We start from the raw sequence: 27,955 nt of genomic DNA on the forward strand, positions 1-27,955 counted from the left end.
TAGTAATTGTAGGATAAGCCTAATGAGTCTTCACAGGATGAAGAGAGTAACGTGCCAAGGTAGCAATCGATGTCCTCCTTCGAGAGGATGAAGCTGGTGCTCAGAGAAGGGGGGAACTTGGCCACAGCAAGGAGGTGTGCACCCAGACAGAACCCCCAGATCCGGCCATTTGAGCTCAGGGAGGCCACTGGTGTGGCTTGTCCCTGTGGCAGGGGCCGAGGCACGCAGCCCACCCTGATTCCTGCGGGGGCCTGACTTGGGAAGTGCCATCTGGTAGCTTTGAGACTCACCAAACCAAATTGCACTGGAGAGAGGAAGGACACCTTCCTTCATCCACCCCCCACCCCCGCCGGATTCCCACATACCCTGACCCCTTTCTCTGGATTTCGGAGCCATTTCCAGAGTCCCGCTCATATGACCTCATTCGAAGTGCACTGTGGACGAGCTGCCATGTGCAGCTGCTACCACAGCAGCCAAGGGCTTTAGCTCCCGAGTACCTCCCTTCCTTTGGAACTTGGGGGCCCTCTACTCCCCACTTGCACACCACAGACCTTTGCTGAGGATTGTGGGGACCCTCACTCAGTTTGCAGCACGTTGTAGCCATCCCTGTCCTCTCAATACCTCCCTTGCAACTCAGCTTGTGAGCTCCTTTGGAGCAGCGTGGCCCACCTGGCTGCAACGGAAGAGACACAGCTGACAGGGAAACAACAGCTTAGATCTGACAGCCGGAAAGCTCTGTCAAAAGGGACCTCCCTCTTCACACCGTAGAGGCTGTAGGAGCCGCCAGGGTTTGGGAACCAGTGCTGGGGCCAAAATGACTCCACAGCTGTTTTCCTTCCTGGGGAGGGTTCTGGCTCCAGTGGGAATGGCTCAAGTCTCCTAAGGTTCTGAAAGCCCACTGTGTGCAGATTCACGGTACACAGAGAGGAGAAGGTGGAGTCCTGCCCTGGAGGTGGGCACAGCTCACGGATGAGCCAGGCAGGCAGGCAGGCAGGCAGGGCATGAGAACACCTGAGCTGCCTTCATGAGTGAATGGTGTGGGGGCAGAGGAAGAGAAGCCGGTCTGCTCCCTCATGTGGTGCCCAGGGCAGGTTGTCCCCAGAGGAAACCCTTACGACGGTGAGGACTATCACTGCTGTTTCCCAAGGGGTTCCGTCGGTGCGTGTCTTCCCCGGAGCGGTCAGGCTGTCTCTAAAGTACACTGGCCATGGGCATTGCCTCTCCTTGGAACTTCCCATGTGTTTCTCTTTTTTATGGAACAGTGATTTTTTAGAGGGGTTCTGGGCCACAAGGTTGTTGGGTCATTTTCTAGCCTTCTGTCGTGAAGAACGCTTTCCTGGGCGTTGGGGTGGTTTGTTGTTCCAGCTCCCTTTCTTGGCTTCTTTTGGGAGCTGGTGCAACAAGAGGAGCTCAGCCTCTGCCTTCTGGCTGAGATGTCACCCTTCAAACAGCAATGCCTGCCTGGAGATAATGATGGCATTTGCCAAAAGGGCTTCGTTTGGCACATGATATCTTGAAAGGACGTACACCGTCCTTTCAGCTATCAAAGGCTAGTTCAAATGACATACAAATGAGAACTCTCCAATGGAGTCTTACAGTAGGTGGAGAGTCCGAAAAAAACTCCTTCAGTCATTTCACTGAGAGTCATTGATTGGGGACACCAAGAATATAGGAAGGAATGCAGAAAGAAAAGATGAAATTGTGTTCAGGATCGGGGGGAGGGATGAACAGGGCGTGCTTGCCTTGAATCCAGGCTTTGTTGGGGGGTGGGGCATAAAGATCGAACGGGTCTGAAACTACAAAGTGGGATGGTAACACAGTATCACCAGAGTTACACAACAGTGTTCCCAAATTGCAACAATGATGAAAAAGTTTACTAATCCCAACTTAACCAAGAGAAATACAGGAAACCATACACAAAATAAAACATCACCAGAAAGGTGGAAACAAACCAAATGCAAAGCAGTTCAGGGGAAAGGAACTCCATGTCCCCTGGGGGCAGACCGAGTTGCCGGCGTCCACGGTGAGCAGACAGGGATGGAGGCTGCAGAGCCGACCGCTCCCCTGGACGTGGTGTTTCCGGCAAGGGCTCTGGGTCTCTGCGCAGAGCGGGGGCTCGTTCTTCCTGCAGGGGCGAGTGAGTCATCGTCGGCGTCTGGGTGTTGCGCGGGAGCCAGGGCAGGCTCTCCCTGCCGAGGCGGTGACTCCTCCTCTGCCTCGGGTTCTCCTGCCAAAGCCCGAGCAGGTACAGGTGCACGTGGAGGTGGAGGTTCTGGCTGAGGGGGTGGGACATCAGTGCCTGGGGCTGGGGGCCCTGCAGGCACGGAGATCCGATCTGCCCGGTGTGCTGGCCAGTACCCAGCTGGCCTGGTGTCTCTGCGAGGGCAAGTCTCGGTTCTCCATCTGGCCTCGGTGGATCCCTGGGTCCTGCACCTGGAGCCACCACCTCTGTAGGGACAGGTCTGGGAAGTAGAGCCTGGTTCCAGTTGGAGGCCAGTGCTAGAGCTGGGGGAGAAGCAAAGTTTGCCCACAGGCCAGCCTTGGCATGTGCGTATCCCGGGACAGAAAGCTTCCAAGAGATTCCCAAAGAATACCCAGGGTCGGATGTCTTTTGGGACTGAAGTGTGCAAGATGGGGGTGGGGGTGTGAGGCCAGCGCTTGCTGCAGGCCCAGCAGCATCTTTCGGGGACTCGTCCGTGTGTAGCTCAGCACCCTCTCCCCACACACTCCCGTGCACCAGCCCCAGCGTCCTCACCTCTGTGCTCTGGCGTGCTGGGCTCCAGGTCCTCCTGCTGCCTCAGAGGCCGGGCTTCTCGGGACTCTGGGTCAGAGCCGGGTGTGCTGAGCTCCGTGGCAGCCTCAGACTGGGCCGCCGGGTGTATCCTGGGCGGTGTCTCGGCAGCAGGCCTTCCCCGCCTCCGCTTCGCCCCCGGTGGGGCTGATGCCTCCGTGGGCACGCTCACCTGGAGCCTGCAATGGGCCTCACGGGCGGGGGGGTGGTGCTCCGACCCCTCCCTCCGGGAGGTGGACGGGGTGTCCCCGTCCTCGGCCTCATCACGTGGGAAGCTCTGCAACGACAGTGACCGTCAGCCAGCCGTGCTGGGAGTTTTCCGAGCTGGGCCTGGCCAGTGGAGCCGCTGCTTCTGCCTGCTCGAACTTCTCTTCCCAGAAGGGTCAGAGACGCGTGTCTGCTCAGATCCCCACCCGGGAGGAAAGAGACCCACCTGAGGGTGTGAGGTCAGCCTGGGCGGCCGGCGCTGCCCGCACTCTCCCCATCCCACCCAGCCTGCTCTCCCCTGGGGTGTGGACACAACTTGTCCGCAGGCTTCTGACCCCACATCCGCCTGGGCTTCCTTGAGGGAGACACACCCCGAGAAACCCGCATCCACACACACAGGCAAAGGACCCGGTGTTTCCGGGTGGCATGGGAGAGGTGGCCTGGCCCCGCCTGGGGCTCCCCGTGTTACCTTTCTGTTTCTCCGGGCAAAGGGCCAGAGGCCTCTCGGGGGTGCCCTGAGCCAACGTCGACAGGGTGCCCACGCACACTGCCTGTGAGCTCTCCTGAGGCCCCGGCCTCTGGGCAGGGGCAAGCAGCAGAACATCCTGGCAGCAAGTGATCTGGCTGGGGGCTCCTCTCCGCTCTGGAGGCCTGGATACCCGGGTTGCGGGTTCTGTTGGGTTCTGTTGCCGGCAGGTGACATCATTTCCTGGGGTTCGTGCTGAGGTCCCTTCCCCAAAACTTCGCAAGGGAATCTCTGGGTTTCTGACTGCTCGACCACCCCCCTTAGGCCATGTGCAGGCACAGTGACAGCCACACAGCCCAGCCCACAGCCCTGGGGAGGCCTGGGTGCAGCCAGGGCCTGAGCTCCGAGGACCCCGCTGCTCTCAGACCAGGCTCCTTCTTCTCATAAGTGGTGTGGCCCTGGACAAGCATATGCCCCTCAGGGTTTCCCCGGTCTCTCCATCTGCAGAGTGGGGGTCATTCTCCCATCTGTTTCCTAGGTCTGTCGGCCTACGAGCAGCTCCATGCCTTTCCACCTGGGGCTGATATCACGTGGAGCTTGTGCGCTGAGACTTCAGAAAGAAAGACTCCATCCAGGGCTGACACAGCACAGAATGGGGCAGAACGAGGCCTGGATGCGCCGTGGTACCCAGGAAAAGGCACTCCCCCTCCTGACTGTTTTGAGACCCCGCATGCAAGTTGGAGGACCGAAAGGAAGACTCGAAGGTCTCCCTCTCTGATAGAAAAGAGTAGCCAACTTTCTGGTCCTCTGTTTCCATTGAGATTCTGTTCAAGTGTCCCAGCTCGGCTTCTGCGGGTGGCTGAGCTTCTAATGGCTCCCTGCGTTCTTGTCTTTTCCTCTCCAAACCTTCCGTCCGTTTCCCCCTTCTGGGGTGGATGGGCGCTGTCATTGCTTCTACCTTCGAGACAGATTGATGAAAAGTCTGGACCATCGACTCCTTTCCTCTCTTTGGTTCCGTGTCTCTCTCTGGCTGTGTCCCTCTCTTTTCCTTTCTCGATTCAGTCTGTGTCTTCCTCTTTCTCTCTCGTGTGTGGATGGATGGATGCTAGGAATGCACATGTATATGATTAGATGAGGGTTATGTTTTAGGGATAGGTTAGAGGGAGAGAAAGGCTTTAGGTCGGAGTTGGTCATGGGGGAAGGGTCAAGGGTGGTGGTGGTGTTTCTTGGAATCTGAGTGCTGTGCATTCTTCGTCTCTTTCCATATGAACCCCTTCTCAGATACACCACTTGCAAGGAGTCTCTCATGTTCCGTTTCCTATCTTTTGCATTTGTGAATGCTTAGCTTCTCTGTTGTGAAGAGGTTCCATTGGATGGAAACCCATTGGTGTACTTGGTTTCCCTCTTTCCCTTACTTGAAGAGACCCATTTCTACCTCCGCCCAGCAAATGGCAAGGAGACTCTGATGATCAGGAGCCTTTGACCTACGCTTCTTTCTAGCTATCTCATGACATCAGTCTTTAGGGTGAGGTTTTTCCCCGATATTGAGGTGGTGTGAGATCAAAACCAATAGCGTTCTTCAGATGTAGCTGTCTGGTTTTCCCATGGACATTGATTGAAGAGGCTTTCTTGTTCCCATTTGGATATTCTCCCCTTCTGTGTCAGAGATGAGTTGACCTTGGATGCCGGGGTTTGTTTCTGGACCCTCAACTTTATTCCATCGATCTGGATCTGTGTGTGTTGTTGTATTCCCAATAGCATACTGTCCTGCTGCTGCCGCTGCGGCTAAGTCACTTCAGTCGTGTCTGACTCTGCGCGACCCCATGGCCTGCAGCCTACCAGGCTCCTCCGTCCAGGGCATTTTCCAGGCAAGAGTACTGGAGTGGGTCGCCATCGCCTTCTCCGATACTCTCCTGAGGATCCTAGTTTGGTCGTCTAATTTCCTTTCACACAACCTTGGACGTCCGTATCGGGGCTTTTTCGTCGGATTGTATTGACAATTTAGGCTCTTTTCTGTTTCCGTAACCCCTTTTGCAATTCTTTGTTCGGTGCGAACATGCATTGGCATTTTGGGAGGAATAGCATCGAAGCTGTGGATTGCCTTGTGGGGCTGTGACATCATTTTCCCAATAGGAATTCTTTCAAGCCCTGAGCACAGCTTCTCTTTCCAGTGATTGGTGTGGGCTTGATCTTCTTTCTTCCATCTCTCGCCGTTTTGTGAGAACAGGTCCTTCCTTCCCTTCTGGGTTAGATGGACTCGTGGGTATCACTTCAGTGAATGGCATTGTCAGTGGGGGTGATAATTCCCTTCTCATTGGAAGACTTTGCGGTGAGTATTAGAAGTGCAAGTGATTTCTCTTCCCCTTCCTCCCTGTCCATCTCTCAGAGCCACCGGGAAACAGAGGCCTCATCCAGGGTCACACAGGCCTGAGGGAGTGCAACTAGACTGTTGTTTCTTCAGGCCCTCAGTGCTGGACATCATCCGGGATACTCTGTGTGTGTCTTCCTCAGTCTGGCGTCCCTTCAGACCTTTCCCTAGTTTTCACAGGCTTGTTGTGTTGGTGTTCTTTGTCTGTTTGGAGACACGTCCTTGAGAAGCTTTGTGTTTCCACTCATTCGTCTCGCGATGTATGACCTGTCTTTTGCTTTTGTAATGAGGTCTTTCCCACGGTAGATATCTTTGATTTTGCAAAGTCCACTGTATTCTCTGGGTTGTTTTGTGGACTGCCTTTTAGTTTTGTGTGTGAAGACTCAAAGCACGTGTCCGGTTTCTGCTCATTGTTCTTCTAGATTTGTGACAAGTTTTCATGGAAACTTTGTCTAGGGATAACTGGAAGTGAACTCGGTGTAAGGTGTCAAGTCTCCATCTCCATTCATGTCATGCCCTGCAGTTTCCAATTCCCTGTTCCTGAGTGGTTTTGGAGACCTTGTGGGAAGTTTGGTTGCATCGGAGTTTGCATTTCCACCTTGAGTAGATTCACACTGTTCTGCCCTCAGGGACACTGTCAAGGGGGAGTGAGGAGCAGCCTGCACTTGCAGCAGTGACCACACGGTGGGGCGAGTGCTGCTGTTCCCTCTGGGAGCCCCAGGCCACAGGCATCCCAGTGAGGAGCCAGCTCTGTGCTCAGCTGAAAGGAGTTAGTCTCTCAGGAGCCTCTGAGCCCTTGCCTTTGGATCACCCAGGGTGGGCATTTATTGTGACAGAAAAAAATTGCCCTGAATTCCATGGACGGAAGAGCCTGGCTGTGTAGAGTTCGTGAGTTGCCGTGAATCAGACACAACTGAGGACACAAAAACTCAATAGACTAAAACACTTTTTGGGGGTGGGGGGAGTGAAAGGGGGTGATGTGGGGTTTTTTGTCTTATATAATAGCCAAGGGAAATCTAGTTTAAAACTAAATTCACATAGATGGGAAAGGTATAGCTCTCCGTCACCCTATTAAAAAAAAAAAAAAAAAAAACGACTTAACTTTTCTGAAAGTTTATTTAGTAGCTTCCTTGAGCAGTTCATTGTGAAGCTTTTTTTTTTTTTTTCTGTGACATTGGCCTCATTAAAAAGTACGGTTTGCGTTTACTGGATAATTTTGTTCATTGGTTTGTTAGGGAATCTTGGTAATATCTGAGTTTCCTGGGGAGCATGGTCACATGACCTGGCCCTGGCCAATCGGTGCGTTCCACCTCCCTGGCCACTGTGATTGGCTCCGGACTGGGGCAGTGCCCAATCGGGGCCCAGGGCCGGGCCTCACGTTGGAAGCCAGGGGAAGACGAGCTCTCGTCCTGCTGGGGTAGGGGAAGGGGTGGGGCCGGGGGAGGTCAGGCTCCAGCAGTGGGAGGGGCTTGAGGTCCGCCTGCGGCAGTTGGTGACCTTCCTGCTCCCCTCAGGGCAGAGCCGCCGGCCTGAGAATGAGGGCGCTGCTGAGCCCAGGGGCTGGGATGGCCCGTTGCTGCTGTGGTCCCAGAGCTCCACCCGAGACCTGAGGGAGGCCGTCTGCCCGTGAGTCCTCTCCCGCTTGTCTGTCAGCTTGTTTGAAGCATGCTGGGTTTTCTGCCCAGCTGGCTAAGGGGAGTCCCTGGAAATGCAAGGGTGTGGGTTTTGGCAGACTTCAGGGAAGACATGCCAGATGAGCCTGGGAGACTCCAGCTTAATCTGGATTCAGGAGATATCTCTTCGGGCCAGCTAGTAATTGTAGGATAAGCCTAATGAGTCTTCACAGGATGAAGAGAGTAACGTGCCAAGGTAGCAATCGATGTCCTCCTTCGAGAGGATGAAGCTGGTGCTCAGAGAAGGGGGGAACTTGGCCACAGCAAGGAGGTGTGCACCCAGACAGAACCCCCAGATCCGGCCATTTGAGCTCAGGGAGGCCACTGGTGTGGCTTGTCCCTGTGGCAGGGGCCGAGGCACGCAGCCCACCCTGATTCCTGCGGGGGCCTGACTTGGGAAGTGCCATCTGGTAGCTTTGAGACTCACCAAACCAAATTGCACTGGAGAGAGGAAGGACACCTTCCTTCATCCACCCCCCACCCCCGCCGGATTCCCACATACCCTGACCCCTTTCTCTGGATTTCGGAGCCATTTCCAGAGTCCCGCTCATATGACCTCATTCGAAGTGCACTGTGGACGAGCTGCCATGTGCAGCTGCTACCACAGCAGCCAAGGGCTTTAGCTCCCGAGTACCTCCCTTCCTTTGGAACTTGGGGGCCCTCTACTCCCCACTTGCACACCACAGACCTTTGCTGAGGATTGTGGGGACCCTCACTCAGTTTGCAGCACGTTGTAGCCATCCCTGTCCTCTCAATACCTCCCTTGCAACTCAGCTTGTGAGCTCCTTTGGAGCAGCGTGGCCCACCTGGCTGCAACGGAAGAGACACAGCTGACAGGGAAACAACAGCTTAGATCTGACAGCCGGAAAGCTCTGTCAAAAGGGACCTCCCTCTTCACACCGTAGAGGCTGTAGGAGCCGCCAGGGTTTGGGAACCAGTGCTGGGGCCAAAATGACTCCACAGCTGTTTTCCTTCCTGGGGAGGGTTCTGGCTCCAGTGGGAATGGCTCAAGTCTCCTAAGGTTCTGAAAGCCCACTGTGTGCAGATTCACGGTACACAGAGAGGAGAAGGTGGAGTCCTGCCCTGGAGGTGGGCACAGCTCACGGATGAGCCAGGCAGGCAGGCAGGCAGGCAGGGCATGAGAACACCTGAGCTGCCTTCATGAGTGAATGGTGTGGGGGCAGAGGAAGAGAAGCCGGTCTGCTCCCTCATGTGGTGCCCAGGGCAGGTTGTCCCCAGAGGAAACCCTTACGACGGTGAGGACTATCACTGCTGTTTCCCAAGGGGTTCCGTCGGTGCGTGTCTTCCCCGGAGCGGTCAGGCCGTCTCTAAAGTACACTGGCCATGGGCATTGCCTCTCCTTGGAACTTCCCATGTGTTTCTCTTTTTTATGGAACAGTGATTTTTTAGAGGGGTTCTGGGCCACAAGGTTGTTGGGTCATTTTCTAGCCTTCTGTCGTGAAGAACGCTTTCCTGGGCGTTGGGGTGGTTTGTTGTTCCAGCTCCCTTTCTTGGCTTCTTTTGGGAGCTGGTGCAACAAGAGGAGCTCAGCCTCTGCCTTCTGGCTGAGATGTCACCCTTCAAACAGCAATGCCTGCCTGGAGATAATGATGGCATTTGCCAAAAGGGCTTCGTTTGGCACATGATATCTTGAAAGGACGTACACCGTCCTTTCAGCTATCAAAGGCTAGTTCAAATGACATACAAATGAGAACTCTCCAATGGAGTCTTACAGTAGGTGGAGAGTCCGAAAAAAACTCCTTCAGTCATTTCACTGAGAGTCATTGATTGGGGACACCAAGAATATAGGAAGGAATGCAGAAAGAAAAGATGAAATTGTGTTCAGGATCGGGGGGAGGGATGAACAGGGCGTGCTTGCCTTGAATCCAGGCTTTGTTGGGGGGTGGGGCATAAAGATCGAACGGGTCTGAAACTACAAATTGGGATGGTAACACAGTATCACCAGAGTTACACAACAGTGTTCCCAAATTGCAACAATGATGAAAAAGTTTACTAATCCCAACTTAACCAAGAGAAATACAGGAAACCATACACAAAATAAAACATCACCAGAAAGGTGGAAACAAACCAAATGCAAAGCAGTTCAGGGGAAAGGAACTCCATGTCCCCTGGGGGCAGACCGAGTTGCCGGCGTCCACGGTGAGCAGACAGGGATGGAGGCTGCAGAGCCGACCGCTCCCCTGGACGTGGTGTTTCCGGCAAGGGCTCTGGGTCTCTGCCCAGAGCGGGGGCTCGTTCTTCCTGCAGGGGCGAGTGAGTCATCGTCGGCGTCTGGGTGTTGCGCGGGAGCCAGGGCAGGCTCTCCCTGCCGAGGCGGTGACTCCTCCTCTGCCTCGGGTTCTCCTGCCAAAGCCCGAGCAGGTACAGGTGCACGTGGAGGTGGAGGTTCTGGCTGAGGGGGTGGGACATCAGTGCCTGGGGCTGGGGGCCCTGCAGGCACGGAGATCCGATCTGCCCGGTGTGCTGGCCAGTACCCAGCTGGCCTGGTGTCTCTGCGAGGGCAAGTCTCGGTTCTCCATCTGGCCTCGGTGGATCCCTGGGTCCTGCACCTGGAGCCACCACCTCTGTAGGGACAGGTCTGGGAAGTAGAGCCTGGTTCCAGTTGGAGGCCAGTGCTAGAGCTGGGGGAGAAGCAAAGTTTGCCCACAGGCCAGCCTTGGCATGTGCGTATCCCGGGACAGAAAGCTTCCAAGAGATTCCCAAAGAATACCCAGGGTCGGATGTCTTTTGGGACTGAAGTGTGCAAGATGGGGGTGGGGGTGTGAGGCCAGCGCTTGCTGCAGGCCCAGCAGCATCTTTCGGGGACTCATCCGTGTGTACCTCAGCACCCCCTCCCCACACACTCCCGTGCACCAGCCCCAGCGTCCTCACCTCTGTGCTCTGGCGTGCTGGGCTCCAGGTCCTCCTGCTGCCTCAGAGGCCGGGGTTCTCGGGACTCTGGGTTGGAGCCGGGTGTGCTGAGCTCCGTGGCAGCCTCAGACTGGGCCGCCGGGTGTATCCTGGGCGGTGTCTCGGCAGCAGGCCTTCCCCGCCTCCGCTTCGCCCCCGGTGGGGCTGATGCCTCCGTGGGCACGCTCACCTGGAGCCTGCACTGGGCCTCACGGGCGGGGGGGTGGTGCTCCGACCCCTCCCTCCGGGAGGTGGACGGGGTGTCCCCGTCCTCGGCCTCATCACGTGGGAAGCTCTGCAACGACAGTGACCGTCAGCCAGCCGTGCTGGGAGTTTTCCGAGCTGGGCCTGGCCAGTGGAGCCGCTGCTTCTGCCTGCTCGAACTTCTCTTCCCAGAAGGGTCAGAGACGTGTGTCTGCTCAGATCCCCACCCGGGAGGAAAGAGACCCACCTGAGGGTGTGAGGTCAGCCTGGGCGGCCGGCGCTGCCCGCACTCTCCCCATCCCACCCAGCCTGCTCTCCCCTGGGGTGTGGACACAACTTGTCCGCAGGCTTCTGACCCCACATCCGCCTGGGCTTCCTTGAGGGAGACACACCCCGAGAAACCCGCATCCACACACACAGGCAAAGGACCCGGTGTTTCCGGGTGGCATGGGAGAGGTGGCCTGGCCCCGCCTGGGGCTCCCCGTGTTACCTTTCTGTTTCTCCGGGCAAAGGGCCAGAGGCCTCTCGGGGGTGCCCTGAGCCAACGTCGACAGGGTGCCCACGCACACTGCCTGTGAGCTCTCCTGAGGCCCCGGCCTCTGGGCAGGGGCAAACAGCAGAACATCCTGGCAGCAAGTGATCTGGCTGGGGGCTCCTCTCCGCTCTGGAGGCCTGGATACCCGGGTTGCGGGTTCTGTTGGGTTCTGTTGCCGGCAGGTGACATCATTTCCTGGGGTTCGTGCTGAGGTCCCTTCCCCAAAACTTCGCAAGGGAATCTCTGGGTTTCTGACTGCTCGACCACCCCCTTTAGGCCATGTGCAGGCACAGTGACAGCCACACAGCCCAGCCCACAGCCCTGGGGAGGCCTGGGTGCAGCCAGGGCCTGAGCTCCGAGGACCCCGCTGCTCTCAGACCAGGCTCCTTCTTCTCATAAGTGGTGTGGCCCTGGACAAGCATATGCCCCTCAGGGTTTCCCCGGTCTCTCCATCTGCAGAGTGGGGGTCATTCCCCCATCTGTTTCCTAGGTCTGTCGGCCTACGAGCAGCTCCATGCCTTTCCACCTGGGGCTGATATCACGTGGAGCTTGTGCGCTGAGACTTCAGAAAGAAAGACTCCATCCAGGGCTGACACAGCACAGAATGGGGCAGAACGAGGCCTGGATGCGCCGTGGTACCCAGGAAAAGGCACTCCCCCTCCTGACTGTTTTGAGACCCCGCATGCAAGTTGGAGGACCGAAAGGAAGACTCGAAGGTCTCCCTCTCTGATAGAAAAGAGTAGCCAACTTTCTGGTCCTCTGTTTCCATTGAGATTCTGTTCAAGTGTCCCAGCTCGGCTTCTGCGGGTGGCTGAGCTTCTAATGGCTCCCTGCGTTCTTGTCTTTTCCTCTCCAAACCTTCCGTCCGTTTCCCCCTTCTGGGGTGGATGGGCGCTGTCATTGCTTCTACCTTCGAGACAGATTGATGAAAAGTCTGGACCATCGACTCCTTTCCTCTCTTTGGTTCCGTGTCTCTCTCTGGCTGTGTCCCTCTCTTTTCCTTTCTCGATTCAGTCTGTGTCTTCCTCTTTCTCTCTCGTGTGTGGATGGATGGATGCTAGGAATGCACATGTATATGATTAGATGAGGGTTATGTTTTAGGGATAGGTTAGAGGGAGAGAAAGGCTTTAGGTCGGAGTTGGTCATGGGGGAAGGGTCAAGGGTGGTGGTGGTGTTTCTTGGAATCTGAGTGCTGTGCATTCTTCGTCTCTTTCCATATGAACCCCTTCTCAGATACACCACTTGCAAGGAGTCTCTCATGTTCCGTTTCCTATCTTTTGCATTTGTGAATGCTTAGCTTCTCTGTTGTGAAGAGGTTCCATTGGATGGAAACCCATTGGTGTACTTGGTTTCCCTCTTTCCCTTACTTCAAGAGACCCATTTCTACCTCCGCCCAGCAAATGGCAAGGAGACTCTGATGATCAGGAGCCTTTGACCTACGCTTCTTTCTAGCTATCTCATGACATCAGTCTTTAGGGTGAGGTTTTTCCCCGATATTGAGGTGGTGTGAGATCAAAACCAATAGCGTTCTTCAGATGTAGCTGTCTGGTTTTCCCATGGACATTGATTGAAGAGGCTTTCTTGTTCCCATTTGGATATTCTCCCCTTCTGTGTCAGAGATGAGTTGACCTTGGATGCCGGGGTTTGTTTCTGGACCCTCAACTTTATTCCATCGATCTGGATCTGTGTGTGTTGTTGTATTCCCAATAGCATACTGTCCTGCTGCTGCCGCTGCGGCTAAGTCACTTCAGTCGTGTCTGACTCTGCGCGACCCCATGGCCTGCAGCCTACCAGGCTCCTCCGTCCAGGGCATTTTCCAGGCAAGAGTACTGGAGTGGGTCGCCATCGCCTTCTCCGATACTCTCCTGAGGATCCTAGTTTGGTCGTCTAATTTCCTTTCACACAACCTTGGACGTCCGTATCGGGGCTTTTTCGTCGGATTGTATTGACAATTTAGGCTCTTTTCTGTTTCCGTAACCCCTTTTGCAATTCTTTGTTCGGTGCGAACATGCATTGGCATTTTGGGAGGAATAGCATCGAAGCTGTGGATTGCCTTGTGGGGCTGTGACATCATTTTCCCAATAGGAATTCTTTCAAGCCCTGAGCACAGCTTCTCTTTACAGTGATTGGTGTGGGCTTGATCTTCTTTCTTCCATCTCTCGCCGTTTTGTGAGAACAGGTCCTTCCTTCCCTTCTGGGTTAGATGGACTCATGGGTATCACTTCAGTGAATGGCATTGTCAGTGGGGGTGATAATTCCCTTCTCATTGGAAGACTTTGCTGTGAGTATCAGAAGTGCAAGTGATTTCTCTTCCCCTTCCTCCCTGTCCATCTCTCAGAGCCACCGGGAAACAGAGGCCTCATCCAGGGTCACACAGGCCTGAGGGAGTGCAACTAGACTGTTGTTTCTTCAGGCCCTCAGTGCTGGACATCATCCGGGATACTCTGTGTGTGTCTTCCTCAGTCTGGCGTCCCTTCAGACCTTTCCCTAGTTTTCACAGGCTTGTTGTGTTGGTGTTCTTTGTCTGTTTGGAGACACGTCCTTGAGAAGCTTTGTGTTTCCACTCATTCGTCTCGCGATGTATGACCTGTCTTTTGCTTTTGTAATGAGGTCTTTCCCACGGTAGATACCTTTGATTTTGCAAAGTCCAGTGTATTCTCTGGGTTGTTTTGTGGACTGCCTTTTAGTTTTGTGTGTGAAGACTCAAAGCACGTGTCCGGTTTCTGCTCATTGTTCTTCTAGATTTGTGACAAGTTTTCATGGAAACTTTGTCTAGGGATAACTGGAAGTGAACTCGGTGTAAGGTGTCAAGTCTCCATCTCCATTCATGTCATGCCCTGCAGTTTCCAATTCCCTGTTCCTGAGTGGTTTTGGAGACCTTGTGGGAAGTTTGGTTGCATCGGAGTTTGCATTTCCACCTTGAGTAGATTCACACTGTTCTGCCCTCAGGGACACTGTCAAGGGGGAGTGAGGAGCAGCCTGCACTTGCAGCAGTGACCACACGGTGGGGCGAGTGCTGCTGTCCCCTCTGGGAGCCCCAGGCCACAGGCATCCCAGTGAGGAGCCAGCTCTGTGCTCAGCTGAAAGGAGTTAGTTTCTCAGGAGCCTCTGAGCCCTTGCCTTTGGATCACCCAGGGTGGGCATTTACTGTGACAGAAAAAAATTGCCCTGAATTCCATGGACGGAAGAGCCTGGCTGTGTAGAGTTCGTGAGTTGCCGTGAATCAGACACAACTGAGGACACAAAAACTCAATAGACTAAAACACTTTTTGGGGGTGGGGGGAGTGAAAGGGGGTGATGTGGGGTTTTTTGTCTTATATAATAGCCAAGTGAAATCTAGTTTAAACCTAAATTCACATAGATGGGAAAGGTATAGCTCTCCGTCACCCTATTAAAAAAAAAAAAAAAACGACTTAACTTTTCTGAAAGTTTATTTAGTAGCTTCCTTGAGCAGTTCATTGTGAAGCATTTTTTTTTTTTCTGTGACATTGGCCTCATTAAAAAGTACGGTTTGCGTTTACTGGATAATTTTGTTCATTGGTTTGTTAGGGAATCTTGGTAATATTTGAGTTTCCTGGGGAGCATGGTCACATGACCTGGCCCTGGCCAATCGGTGCGTTCCACCTCCCTGGCCACTGTGATTGGCTCCGGACTGGGGCAGTGCCCAATCGGGGCCCAGGGCCGGGCCTCACGTTGGAAGCCAGGGGAAGACGAGCTCTCGTCCTGCTGGGGTAGGGGAAGGGGTGGGGCCGGGGGAGGTCAGGCTCCAGCAGTGGGAGGGGCTTGAGGTCCGCCTGCGGCAGTTGGTGACCTTCCTGCTCCCCTCAGGGCAGAGCCGCCGGCCTGAGAATGAGGGCGCTGCTGAGCCCAGGGCCTGGGATGGCCCGTTGCTGCTGTGGTCCCAGAGCTCCACCCGAGACCTGAGGGAGGCCGTCTGCCCGTGAGTCCTCTCCCGCTTGTCTGTCAGCTTGTTTGAAGCATGCTGGGTTTTCTGCCCAGCTGGCTAAGGGGAGTCCCTGGAAATGCAAGGGTGTGGGTTTTGGCAGACTTCAGGGAAGACATGCCAGATGAGCCTGGGAGACTCCAGCTTAATCTGGATTCAGGAGATATCTCTTCGGGCCAGCTAGTAATTGTAGGATAAGCCTAATGAGTCTTCACAGGATGAAGAGAGTAACGTGCCAAGGTAGCAATCGATGTCCTCCTTCGAGAGGATGAAGCTGGTGCTCAGAGAAGGGGGGAACCTGGCCACAGCAAGGAGGTGTGCACCCAGACAGAACCCCCAGATCCGGCCATTTGAGCTCAGGGAGGCCACTGGTGTGGCTTGTCCCTGTGGCAGGGGCCGAGGCACGCAGCCCACCCTGATTCCTGCGGGGGCCTGACTTGGGAAGTGCCATCTGGTAGCTTTGAGACTCACCAAACCAAATTGCACTGGAGAGAGGAAGGACACGTTCCTTCATCCACCCCCCACCCCCGCCGGATTCCCACATACCCTGACCCCTTTCTCTGGATTTCGGAGCCATTTCCAGAGTCCCGCTCATATGACCTCATTCGAAGTGCACTGTGGACGAGCTGCCATCTGCAGCTGCTACCACAGCAGCCAAGGGCTTTAGCTCCCGAGTACCTCCCTTCCTTTGGAACTTGGGGGCCCTCTACTCCCCACTTGCACACCACAGACCTTTGCTGAGGATTGTGGGGACCCTCACTCAGTTTGCAGCACGTTGTAGCCATCCCTGTCCTCTCAATACCTCCCTTGCAACTCAGCTTGTGAGCTCCTTTGGAGCAGCGTGGCCCACCTGGCTGCAACGGAAGAGACACAGCTGACAGGGAAACAACAGCTTAGATCTGACAGCCGGAAAGCTCTGTCAAAAGGGACCTCCCTCTTCACACCGTAGAGGCTGTAGGAGCCGCCAGGGTTTGGGAACCAGTGCTGGGGCCAAAATGACTCCACAGCTGTTTTCCTTCCTGGGGAGGGTTCTGGCTCCAGTGGGAATGGCTCAAGTCTCCTAAGGTTCTGAAAGCCCACTGTGTGCAGATTCACGGTACACAGAGAGGAGAAGGTGGAGTCCTGCCCTGGAGGTGGGCACAGCTCACGGATGAGCCAGGCAGGCAGGCAGGCAGGCAGGGCATGAGAACACCTGAGCTGCCTTCATGAGTGAATGGTGTGGGGGCAGAGGAAGAGAAGCCGGTCTGCTCCCTCATGTGGTGCCCAGGGCAGGTTGTCCCCAGAGGAAACCCTTACGACGGTGAGGACTATCACTGCTGTTTCCCAAGGGGTTCCGTCGGTGCGTGTCTTCCCCGGAGCGGTCAGGCCGTCTCTAAAGTACACTGGCCATGGGCATTGCCTCTCCTTGGAACTTCCCATGTGTTTCTCTTTTTTATGGAACAGTGATTTTTTAGAGGGGTTCTGGGCCACAAGGTTGTTGGGTCATTTTCTAGCCTTCTGTCGTGAAGAACGCTTTCCTGGGCGTTGGGGTGGTTTGTTGTTCCAGCTCCCTTTCTTGGCTTCTTTTGGGAGCTGGTGCAACAAGAGGAGCTCAGCCTCTGCCTTCTGGCTGAGATGTCACCCTTCAAACAGCAATGCCTGCCTGGAGATAATGATGGCATTTGCCAAAAGGGCTTCGTTTGGCACATGATATCTTGAAAGGACGTACACCGTCCTTTCAGCTATCAAAGGCTAGTTCAAATGACATACAAATGAGAACTCTCCAATGGAGTCTTACAGTAGGTGGAGAGTCCGAAAAAAACTCCTTCAGTCATTTCACTGAGAGTCATTGATTGGGGACACCAAGAATATAGGAAGGAATGCAGAAAGAAAAGATGAAATTGTGTTCAGGATCGGGGGGAGGGATGAACAGGGCGTGCTTGCCTTGAATCCAGGCTTTGGTGGGGGGTGGGGCATAAAGATCGAACGGGTCTGAAACTACAAAGTGGGATGGTAACACAGTATCACCAGAGTTACACAACAGTGTTCCCAAATTGCAACAATGATGAAAAAGTTTACTAATCCCAACTTAACCAAGAGAAATACAGGAAACCATACACAAAATAAAACATCACCAGAAAGGTGGAAACAAACCAAATGCAAAGCAGTTCAGGGGAAAGGAACTCCATGTCCCCTGGGGGCAGACCGAGTTGCCGGCGTCCACGGTGAGCAGACAGGGATGGAGGCTGCAGAGCCGACCGCTCCCCTGGACGTGGTGTTTCCGGCAAGGGCTCTGGGTCTCTGCCCAGAGCGGGGGCTCGTTCTTCCTGCAGGGGCGAGTGAGTCATCGTCGGCGTCTGGGTGTTGCGCGGGAGCCAGGGCAGGCTCTCCCTGCCGAGGCGGTGACTCCTCCTCTGCCTCGGGTTCTCCTGCCAAAGCCCGAGCAGGTACAGGTGCACGTGGAGGTGGAGGTTCTGGCTGAGGGGGTGGGACATCAGTGCCTGGGGCTGGGGGCCCTGCAGGCACGGAGATCCGATCTGCCCGGTGTGCTGGCCAGTACCCAGCTGGCCTGGTGTCTCTGCGAGGACAAGTCTCGGTTCTCCATCTGGCCTCGGTGGATCCCTGGGTCCTGCACCTGGAGCCACCACCTCTGTAGCGACAGGTCTGGGAAGTAGAGCCTGGTTCCAGTTGGAGGCCAGTGCTAGAGCTGGGGGAGAAGCAAAGTTTGCCCACAGGCCAGCCTTGGCATGTGCGTATCCCGGGACAGAAAGCTTCCAAGAGATTCCCAAAGAATACCCAGGGTCGGATGTCTTTTGGGACTGAAGTGTGCAAGATGGGGGTGGGGGTGTGAGGCCAGCGCTTGCTGCAGGCCCAGCAGCATCTTTCGGGGACTCGTCCGTGTGTAGCTCAGCACCCCCTCCCCACACACTCCCGTGCACCAGCCCCAGCGTCCTCACCTCTGTGCTCTGGCGTGCTGGGCTCCAGGTCCTCCTGCTGCCTCAGAGGCCGGGGTTCTCGGGACTCTGGGTCGGAGCCGGGTGTGCTGAGCTCCGTGGCAGCCTCAGACTGGGCCGCCGGGTGTATCCTGGGCGGTGTCTCGGCAGCAGGCCTTCCCCGCCTCCGCTTCGCCCCCGGTGGGGCTGATGCCTCCGTGGGCACGCTCACCTGGAGCCTGCACTGGGCCTCACGGGCGGGGGGGTGGTGCTCCGACCCCTCCCTCCGGGAGGTGGACGGGGTGTCCCCGTCCTCGGCCTCATCACGTGGGAAGCTCTGCAACGACAGTGACCGTCAGCCAGCCGTGCTGGGAGTTTTCCGAGCTGGGCCTGGCCAGTGGAGCCGCTGCTTCTGCCTGCTCGAACTTCTCTTCCCAGAAGGGTCAGAGACGTGTGTCTGCTCAGATCCCCACCCGGGAGGAAAGAGACCCACCTGAGGGTGTGAGGTCAGCCTGGGCGGCCGGCGCTGCCCGCACTCTCCCCATCCCACCCAGCCTGCTCTCCCCTGGGGTGTGGACACAACTTGTCCGCAGGCTTCTGACCCCACATCCGCCTGGGCTTCCTTGAGGGAGACACACCCCGAGAAACCCGCATCCACACACACAGGCAAAGGACCCGGTGTTTCCGGGTGGCATGGGAGAGGTGGCCTGGCCCCGCCTGGGGCTCCCCGTGTTACCTTTCTGTTTCTCCGGGCAAAGGGCCAGAGGCCTCTCGGGGGTGCCCTGAGCCAACGTCGACAGGGTGCCCACGCACACTGCCTGTGAGCTCTCCTGAGGCCCCGGCCTCTGGGCAGGGGCAAACAGCAGAACATCCTGGCAGCAAGTGATCTGGCTGGGGGCTCCTCTCCGCTCTGGAGGCCTGGATACCCGGGTTGCGGGTTCTGTTGGGTTCTGTTGCCGGCAGGTGACATCATTTCCTGGGGTTCGTGCTGAGGTCCCTTCCCCAAAACTTCGCAAGGGAATCTCTGGGTTTCTGACTGCTCGACCACCCCCCTTAGGCCATGTGCAGGCACAGTGACAGCCACACAGCCCAGCCCACAGCCCTGGGGAGGCCTGGGTGCAGCCAGGGCCTGAGCTCCGAGGACCCCGCTGCTCTCAGACCAGGCTCCTTCTTCTCATAAGTGGTGTGGCCCTGGACAAGCATATGCCCCTCAGGGTTTCCCCGGTCTCTCCATCTGCAGAGTGGGGGTCATTCCCCCATCTGTTTCCTAGGTCTGTCGGCCTACGAGCAGCTCCATGCCTTTCCACCTGGGGCTGATATCACGTGGAGCTTGTGCGCTGAGACTTCAGAAAGAAAGACTCCATCCAGGGCTGACACAGCACAGAATGGGGCAGAACGAGGCCTGGATGCGCCGTGGTACCCAGGAAAAGGCACTCCCCCTCCTGACTGTTTTGAGACCCCGCATGCAAGTTGGAGGACCGAAAGGAAGACTCGAAGGTCTCCCTCTCTGATAGAAAAGAGTAGCCAACTTTCTGGTCCTCTGTTTCCATTGAGATTCTGTTCAAGTGTCCCAGCTCGGCTTCTGCGGGTGGCTGAGCTTCTAATGGCTCCCTGCGTTCTTGTCTTTTCCTCTCCAAACCTTCCGTCCGTTTCCCCCTTCTGGGGTGGATGGGCGCTGTCATTGCTTCTACCTTCGAGACAGATTGATGAAAAGTCTGGACCATCGACTCCTTTCCTCTCTTTGGTTCCGTGTCTCTCTCTGGCTGTGTCCCTCTCTTTTCCTTTCTCGATTCAGTCTGTGTCTTCCTCTTTCTCTCTCGTGTGTGGATGGATGGATGCTAGGAATGCACATGTATATGATTAGATGAGGGTTATGTTTTAGGGATAGGTTAGAGGGAGAGAAAGGCTTTAGGTCGGAGTTGGTCATGGGGGAAGGGTCAAGGGTGGTGGTGGTGTTTCTTGGAATCTGAGTGCTGTGCATTCTTCGTCTCTTTCCATATGAACCCCTTCTCAGATACACCACTTGCAAGGAGTCTCTCATGTTCCGTTTCCTATCTTTTGCATTTGTGAATGCTTAGCTTCTCTGTTGTGAAGAGGTTCCATTGGATGGAAACCCATTGGTGTACTTGGTTTCCCTCTTTCCCTTACTTCAAGAGACCCATTTCTACCTCCGCCCAGCAAATGGCAAGGAGACTCTGATGATCAGGAGCCTTTGACCTACGCTTCTTTCTAGCTATCTCATGACATCAGTCTTTAGGGTGAGGTTTTTCCCCGATATTGAGGTGGTGTGAGATCAAAACCAATAGCGTTCTTCAGATGTAGCTGTCTGGTTTTCCCATGGACATTGATTGAAGAGGCTTTCTTGTTCCCATTTGGATATTCTCCCCTTCTGTGTCAGAGATGAGTTGACCTTGGATGCCGGGGTTTGTTTCTGGACCCTCAACTTTATTCCATCGATCTGGATCTGTGTGTGTTGTTGTATTCCCAATAGCATACTGTCCTGCTGCTGCCGCTGCGGCTAAGTCACTTCAGTCGTGTCTGACTCTGCGCGACCCCATGGCCTGCAGCCTACCAGGCTCCTCCGTCCAGGGCATTTTCCAGGCAAGAGTACTGGAGTGGGTCGCCATCGCCTTCTCCGATACTCTCCTGAGGATCCTAGTTTGGTCGTCTAATTTCCTTTCACACAACCTTGGACGTCCGTATCGGGGCTTTTTCGTCGGATTGTATTGACAATTTAGGCTCTTTTCTGTTTCCGTAACCCCTTTTGCAATTCTTTGTTCGGTGCGAACATGCATTGGCATTTTGGGAGGAATAGCATCGAAGCTGTGGATTGCCTTGTGGGGCTGTGACATCATTTTCCCAATAGGAATTCTTTCAAGCCCTGAGCACAGCTTCTCTTTCCAGTGATTGGTGTGGGCTTGATCTTCTTTCTTCCATCTCTCGCCGTTTTGTGAGAACAGGTCCTTCCTTCCCTTCTGGGTTAGATGGACTCGTGGGTATCACTTCAGTGAATGGCATTGTCAGTGGGGGTGATAATTCCCTTCTCATTGGAAGACTTTGCTGTGAGTATTAGAAGTGCAAGTGATTTCTCTTCCCCTTCCTCCCTGTCCATCTCTCAGAGCCACCGGGAAACAGAGGCCTCATCCAGGGTCACACAGGCCTGAGGGAGTGCAACTAGACTGTTGTTTCTTCAGGCCCTCAGTGCTGGACATCATCCGGGATACTCTGTGTGTGTCTTCCTCAGTCTGGCGTCCCTTCAGACCTTTCCCTAGTTTTCACAGGCTTGTTGTGTTGGTGTTCTTTGTCTGTTTGGAGACACGTCCTTGAGAAGCTTTGTGTTTCCACTCATTCGTCTCGCGATGTATGACCTGTCTTTTGCTTTTGTAATGAGGTCTTTCCCACGGTAGATACCTTTGATTTTGCAAAGTCCAGTGTATTCTCTGGGTTGTTTTGTGGACTGCCTTTTAGTTTTGTGTGTGAAGACTCAAAGCACGTGTCCGGTTTCTGCTCATTGTTCTTCTAGATTTGTGACAAGTTTTCATGGAAACTTTGTCTAGGGATAACTGGAAGTGAACTCGGTGTAAGGTGTCAAGTCTCCATCTCCATTCATGTCATGCCCTGCAGTTTCCAATTCCCTGTTCCTGAGTGGTTTTGGAGACCTTGTGGGAAGTTTGGTTGCATCGGAGTTTGCATTTCCACCTTGAGTAGATTCACACTGTTCTGCCCTCAGGGACACTGTCAAGGGGGAGTGAGGAGCAGCCTGCACTTGCAGCAGTGACCACACGGTGGGGCGAGTGCTGCTGTTCCCTCTGGGAGCCCCAGGCCACAGGCATCCCAGTGAGGAGCCAGCTCTGTGCTCAGCTGAAAGGAGTTAGTCTCTCAGGAGCCTCTGAGCCCTTGCCTTTGGATCACCCAGGGTGGGCATTTACTGTGACAGAAAAAAATTGCCCTGAATTCCATGGACGGAAGAGCCTGGCTGTGTAGAGTTCGTGAGTTGCCGTGAATCAGACACAACTGAGGACACAAAAACTCAATAGACTAAAACACTTTTTGGGGGTGGGGGGAGTGAAAGGGGGTGATGTGGGGTTTTTTGTCTTATATAATAGCCAAGGGAAATCTAGTTTAAACCTAAATTCACATAGATGGGAAAGGTATAGCTCTCCGTCACCCTATTAAAAAAAAAAAAAACAACGACTTAACTTTTCTGAAAGTTTATTTAGTAGCTTCCTTGAGCAGTTCATTGTGAAGCATTTTTTTTTTTTTTCCTGTGACATTGGCCTCATTAAAAAGTACGGTTTGCGTTTACTGGATAATTTTGTTCATTGGTTTGTTAGGGAATCTTGGTAATATTTGAGTTTCCTGGGGAGCATGGTCACACGACCTGGCCCTGGCCAATTGGTGCGTTCCACCTCCCTGGCCACTGTGATTGGCTCCGGACTGGGGCAGTGCCCAATCGGGGCCCAGGGCCGGGCCTCACGTTGGAAGCCAGGGGAAGACGAGCTCTCGTCCTGCTGGGGTAGGGGAAGGGGTGGGGCCGGGGGAGGTCAGGCTCCAGCAGTGGGAGGGGCTTGAGGTCCGCCTGCGGCAGTTGGTGACCTTCCTGCTCCCCTCAGGGCAGAGCCGCCGGCCTGAGAATGAGGGCGCTGCTGAGCCCAGGGGCTGGGATGGCCCGTTGCTGCTGTGGTCCCAGAGCTCCACCCGAGACCTGAGGGAGGCCGTCTGCCCGTGAGTCCTCTCCCGCTTGTCTGTCAGCTTGTTTGAAGCATGCTGGGTTTTCTGCCCAGCTGGCTAAGGGGAGTCCCTGGAAATGCAAGGGTGTGGGTTTTGGCAGACTTCAGGGAAGACATGCCAGATGAGCCTGGGAGACTCCAGCTTAATCTGGATTCAGGAGATATCTCTTCGGGCCAGCTAGTAATTGTAGGATAAGCCTAATGAGTCTTCACAGGATGAAGAGAGTAACGTGCCAAGGTAGCAATCGATGTCCTCCTTCGAGAGGATGAAGCTGGTGCTCAGAGAAGGGGGGAACTTGGCCACAGCAAGGAGGTGTGCACCCAGACAGAACCCCCAGATCCGGCCATTTGAGCTCAGGGAGGCCAGTGGTGTGGCTTGTCCCTGTGGCAGGGCCCGAGGCACGCAGCCCACCCTGATTCCTGCGGGGGCCTGACTTGGGAAGTGCCATCTGGTAGCTTTGAGACTCACCAAACCAAATTGCACTGGAGAGAGGAAGGACACCTTCCTTCATCCACCCCCCACCCCCGCCGGATTCCCACATACCCTGACCCCTTTCTCTGGATTTCGGAGCCATTTCCAGAGTCCCGCTCATATGACCTCATTCGAAGTGCACTGTGGACGAGCTGCCATGTGCAGGTGCTACCACAGCAGCCAAGGGCTTTAGCTCCCGAGTACCTCCCTTCCTTTGGAACTTGGGGGCCCTCTACTCCCCACTTGCACACCACAGACCTTTGCTGAGGATTGTGGGGACCCTCACTCAGTTTGCAGCACGTTGTAGCCATCCCTGTCCTCTCAATACCTCCCTTGCAACTCAGCTTGTGAGCTCCTTTGGAGCAGCGTGGCCCACCTGGCTGCAACGGAAGAGACACAGCTGACAGGGAAACAACAGCTTAGATCTGACAGCCGGAAAGCTCTGTCAAAAGGGACCTCCCTCTTCACACCGTAGAGGCTGTAGGAGCCGCCAGGGTTTGGGAACCAGTGCTGGGGCCAAAATGACTCCACAGCTGTTTTCCTTCCTGGGGAGGGTTCTGGCTCCAGTGGGAATGGCTCAAGTCTCCTAAGGTTCTGAAAGCCCACTGTGTGCAGATTCACGGTACACAGAGAGGAGAAGGTGGAGTCCTGCCCTGGAGGTGGGCACAGCTCACGGATGAGCCAGGCAGGCAGGCAGGCAGGCAGGGCATGAGAACACCTGAGCTGCCTTCATGAGTGAATTGTGTGGGGGCAGAGGAAGAGAAGCCGGTCTGCTCCCTCATGTGGTGCCCAGGGCAGGTTGTCCCCAGAGGAAACCCTTACGACGGTGAGGACTATCACTGCTGTTTCCCAAGGGGTTCCGTCGGTGCGTGTCTTCCCCGGAGCGGTCAGGCCGTCTCTAAAGTACACTGGCCATGGGCATTGCCTCTCCTTGGAACTTCCCATGTGTTTCTCTTTTTTATGGAACAGTGATTTTTTAGAGGGGTTCTGGGCCACAAGGTTGTTGGGTCATTTTCTAGCCTTCTGTCGTGAAGAACGCTTTCCTGGGCGTTGGGGTGGTTTGTTGTTCCAGCTCCCTTTCTTGGCTTCTTTTGGGAGCTGGTGCAACAAGAGGAGCTCAGCCTCTGCCTTCTGGCTGAGATGTCACCCTTCAAACAGCAATGCCTGCCTGGAGATAATGATGGCATTTGCCAAAAGGGCTTCGTTTGGCACATGATATCTTGAAAGGACGTACACCGTCCTTTCAGCTATCAAAGGCTAGTTCAAATGACATACAAATGAGAACTCTCCAATGGAGTCTTACAGTAGGTGGAGAGTCCGAAAAAAACTCCTTCAGTCATTTCACTGAGAGTCATTGATTGGGGACACCAAGAATATAGGAAGGAATGCAGAAAGAAAAGATGAAATTGTGTTCAGGATCGGGGGGAGGGATGAACAGGGCGTGCTTGCCTTGAATCCAGGCTTTGTTGGGGGGTGGGGCATAAAGATCGAACGGGTCTGAAACTACAAAGTGGGATGGTAACACAGTATCACCAGAGTTACACAACAGTGTTCCCAAATTGCAACAATGATGAAAAAGTTTACTAATCCCAACTTAACCAAGAGAAATACAGGAAACCATACACAAAATAAAACATCACCAGAAAGGTGGAAACAAACCAAATGCAAAGCAGTTCAGGGGAAAGGAACTCCATGTCCCCTGGGGGCAGACCGAGTTGCCGGCGTCCACGGTGAGCAGACAGGGATGGAGGCTGCAGAGCCGACCGCTCCCCTGGACGTGGTGTTTCCGGCAAGGGCTCTGGGTCTCTGCCCAGAGCGGGGGCTCGTTCTTCCTGCAGGGGCGAGTGAGTCATCGTCGGCGTCTGGGTGTTGCGCGGGAGCCAGGGCAGGCTCTCCCTGCCGAGGCGGTGACTCCTCCTCTGCCTCGGGTTCTCCTGCCAAAGCCCGAGCAGGTACAGGTGCACGTGGAGGTGGAGGTTCTGGCTGAGGGGGTGGGACATCAGTGCCTGGGGCTGGGGGCCCTGCAGGCACGGAGATCCGATCTGCCCAGTGTGCTGGCCAGTACCCAGCTGGCCTGGTGTCTCTGCGAGGACAAGTCTCGGTTCTCCATCTGGCCTCGGTGGATCCCTGGGTCCTGCACCTGGAGCCACCACCTCTGTAGGGACAGGTCTGGGAAGTAGAGCCTGGTTCCAGTTGGAGGCCAGTGCTAGAGCTGGGGGAGAAGCAAAGTTTGCCCACAGGCCAGCCTTGGCATGTGCGTATCCCGGGACAGAAAGCTTCCAAGAGATTCCCAAAGAATACCCAGGGTCGGATGTCTTTTGGGACTGAAGTGTGCAAGATGGGGGTGGGGGTGTGAGGCCAGCGCTTGCTGCAGGCCCAGCAGCATCTTTTGGGGACTCGTCCGTGTGTAGCTCAGCACCCCCTCCCCACACACTCCCGTGCACCAGCCCCAGCGTCCTCACCTCTGTGCTCTGGCGTGCTGGGCTCCAGGTCCTCCTGCTGCCTCAGAGGCCGGGGTTCTCGGGACTCTGGGTCGGAGCCGGGTGTGCTGAGCTCCGTGGCAGCCTCAGACTGGGCCGCCGGGTGTATCCTGGGCGGTGTCTCGGCAGCAGGCCTTCCCCGCCTCCGCTTCGCCCCCGGTGGGGCTGATGCCTCCGTGGGCACGCTCACCTGGAGCCTGCACTGGGCCTCACGGGCGGGGGGGTGGTGCTCCGACCCCTCCCTCCGGGAGGTGGACGGGGTGTCCCCGTCCTCGGCCTCATCACGTGGGAAGCTCTGCAACGACAGTGACCGTCTGCCAGCCGTGCTGGGAGTTTTCCGAGCTGGGCCTGGCCAGTGGAGCCGCTGCTTCTGCCTGCTCGAACTTCTCTTCCCAGAAGGGTCAGAGACGTGTGTCTGCTCAGATCCCCACCCGGGAGGAAAGAGACCCACCTGAGGGTGTGAGGTCAGCCTGGGCGGCCGGCGCTGCCCGCACTCTCCCCATCCCACCCAGCCTGCTCTCCCCTGGGGTGTGGACACAACTTGTCCGCAGGCTTCTGACCCCACATCCGCCTGGGCTTCCTTGAGGGAGACACACCCCGAGAAACCCGCATCCACACACACAGGCAAAGGACCCGGTGTTTCCGGGTGGCATGGGAGAGGTGGCCTGGCCCCGCCTGGGGCTCCCCGTGTTACCTTTCTGTTTCTCCGGGCAAAGGGCCAGAGGCCTCTCGGGGGTGCCCTGAGCCAACGTCGACAGGGTGCCCACGCACACTGCCTGTGAGCTCTCCTGAGGCCCCGGCCTCTGGGCAGGGGCAAACAGCAGAACATCCTGGCAGCAAGTGATCTGGCTGGGGGCTCCTCTCCGCTCTGGAGGCCTGGATACCCGGGTTGCGGGTTCTGTTGGGTTCTGTTGCCGGCAGGTGACATCATTTCCTGGGGTTCGTGCTGAGGTCCCTTCCCCAAAACTTCGCAAGGGAATCTCTGGGTTTCTGACTGCTCGACCACCCCCTTTAGGCCATGTGCAGGCACAGTGACAGCCACACAGCCCAGCCCACAGCCCTGGGGAGGCCTGGGTGCAGCCAGGGCCTGAGCTCCGAGGACCCCGCTGCTCTCAGACCAGGCTCCTTCTTCTCATAAGTGGTGTGGCCCTGGACAAGCATATGCCCCTCAGGGTTTCCCCGGTCTCTCCATCTGCAGAGTGGGGGTCATTCTCCCATCTGTTTCCTAGGTCTGTCGGCCTACGAGCAGCTCCATGCCTTTCCACCTGGGGCTGATATCACGTGGAGCTTGTGCGCTGAGACTTCAGAAAGAAAGACTCCATCCAGGGCTGACACAGCACAGAATGGGGCAGAACGAGGCCTGGATGCACCGTGGTACCCAGGAAAAGGCACTCCCCCTCCTGACTGTTTTGAGACCCCGCATGCAAGTTGGAGGACCGAAAGGAAGACTCGAAGGTCTCCCTCTCTGATAGAAAAGAGTAGCCAACTTTCTGGTCCTCTGTTTCCATTGAGATTCTGTTCAAGTGTCCCAGCTCGGCTTCTGCGGGTGGCTGAGCTTCTAATGGCTCCCTGCGTTCTTGTCTTTTCCTCTCCAAACCTTCCGTCCGTTTCCCCCTTCTGGGGTGGATGGGCGCTGTCATTGCTTCTACCATCGAGACAGATTGATGAAAAGTCTGGACCATCGACTCCTTTCCTCTCTTTGGTTCCGTGTCTCTCTCTGGCTGTGTCCCTCTCTTTTCCTTTCTCGATTCAGTCTGTGTCTTCCTCTTTCTCTCTCGTGTGTGGATGGATGGATGCTAGGAATGCACATGTATATGATTAGATGAGGGTTATGTTTTAGGGATAGGTTAGAGGGAGAGAAAGGCTTTAGGTCGGAGTTGGTCATGGGGGAAGGGTCAAGGGTGGTGGTGGTGTTTCTTGGAATCTGAGTGCTGTGCATTCTTCGTCTCTTTCCATATGAACCCCTTCTCAGATACACCACTTGCAAGGAGTCTCTCATGTTCCGTTTCCTATCTTTTGCATTTGTGAATGCTTAGCTTCTCTGTTGTGAAGAGGTTCCATTGGATGGAAACCCATTGGTGTACTTGGTTTCCCTCTTTCCCTTACTTCAAGAGACCCATTTCTACCTCCGCCCAGCAAATGGCAAGGAGACTCTGATGATCAGGAGCCTTTGACCTACGCTTCTTTCTAGCTATCTCATGACATCAGTCTTTAGGGTGAGGTTTTTCCCCGATATTGAGGTGGTGTGAGATCAAAACCAATAG

The 27,955-nt window shown here is 55.4% G+C and overlaps 2 protein-coding genes and 2 long non-coding RNA genes across 4 annotated transcripts; 1 reads left to right on the plus strand and 3 right to left on the minus strand.

The window, feature by feature from the left end:
* Positions 1 to 329: 329 nt before the first annotated feature.
* LOC145514022 (uncharacterized) lies at positions 330 to 6,919 on the minus strand. Its single transcript, XM_081511103.1, has 3 exons — positions 3,468 to 6,919; positions 2,756 to 3,068; positions 330 to 2,505 (listed from the first exon to the last, which is right to left on the minus strand). Exons 1-3 carry the CDS (start codon positions 3,702 to 3,704, stop codon positions 1,877 to 1,879), a joined length of 1,179 nt encoding a protein of 392 aa, XP_081367229.1. The 5' UTR covers positions 3,705 to 6,919; the 3' UTR covers positions 330 to 1,876.
* A 2,578-nt stretch (positions 6,920 to 9,497) lies between these two features.
* Positions 9,498 to 11,279, minus strand: LOC145514038 (uncharacterized). The gene is made up of 3 exons (XM_081511121.1): positions 11,110 to 11,279; positions 10,398 to 10,710; positions 9,498 to 10,147 (listed from the first exon to the last, which is right to left on the minus strand). The coding sequence occupies exons 1-3, from the start codon at positions 11,242 to 11,244 to the stop codon at positions 9,519 to 9,521; spliced, it is 1,077 nt and encodes a 358-aa protein (XP_081367247.1). The 5' UTR covers positions 11,245 to 11,279; the 3' UTR covers positions 9,498 to 9,518.
* Positions 11,280 to 14,982: 3,703 nt separating this feature from the next.
* On the plus strand, positions 14,983 to 24,610 carry LOC145514050 (uncharacterized). The gene is made up of 2 exons (XR_014059822.1): positions 14,983 to 15,094; positions 22,623 to 24,610. It is a non-coding gene; the product is annotated as an uncharacterized LOC145514050 (long non-coding RNA).
* Positions 17,131 to 18,921, minus strand: LOC145514054 (uncharacterized). The gene is made up of 2 exons (XR_014059826.1): positions 18,034 to 18,921; positions 17,131 to 17,783 (listed from the first exon to the last, which is right to left on the minus strand). It is a non-coding gene; the product is annotated as an uncharacterized LOC145514054 (long non-coding RNA).
* Positions 24,611 to 27,955: the final 3,345 nt, after the last annotated feature.

Source organism: Giraffa tippelskirchi, chromosome 7 (assembly GCF_054371585.1).
Source record: "Giraffa tippelskirchi isolate mGirTip1 chromosome 7, T2T-mGirTip1v1.2.pri, whole genome shotgun sequence".
Taxonomy (NCBI): domain Eukaryota; kingdom Metazoa; phylum Chordata; class Mammalia; order Artiodactyla; family Giraffidae; genus Giraffa; species Giraffa tippelskirchi.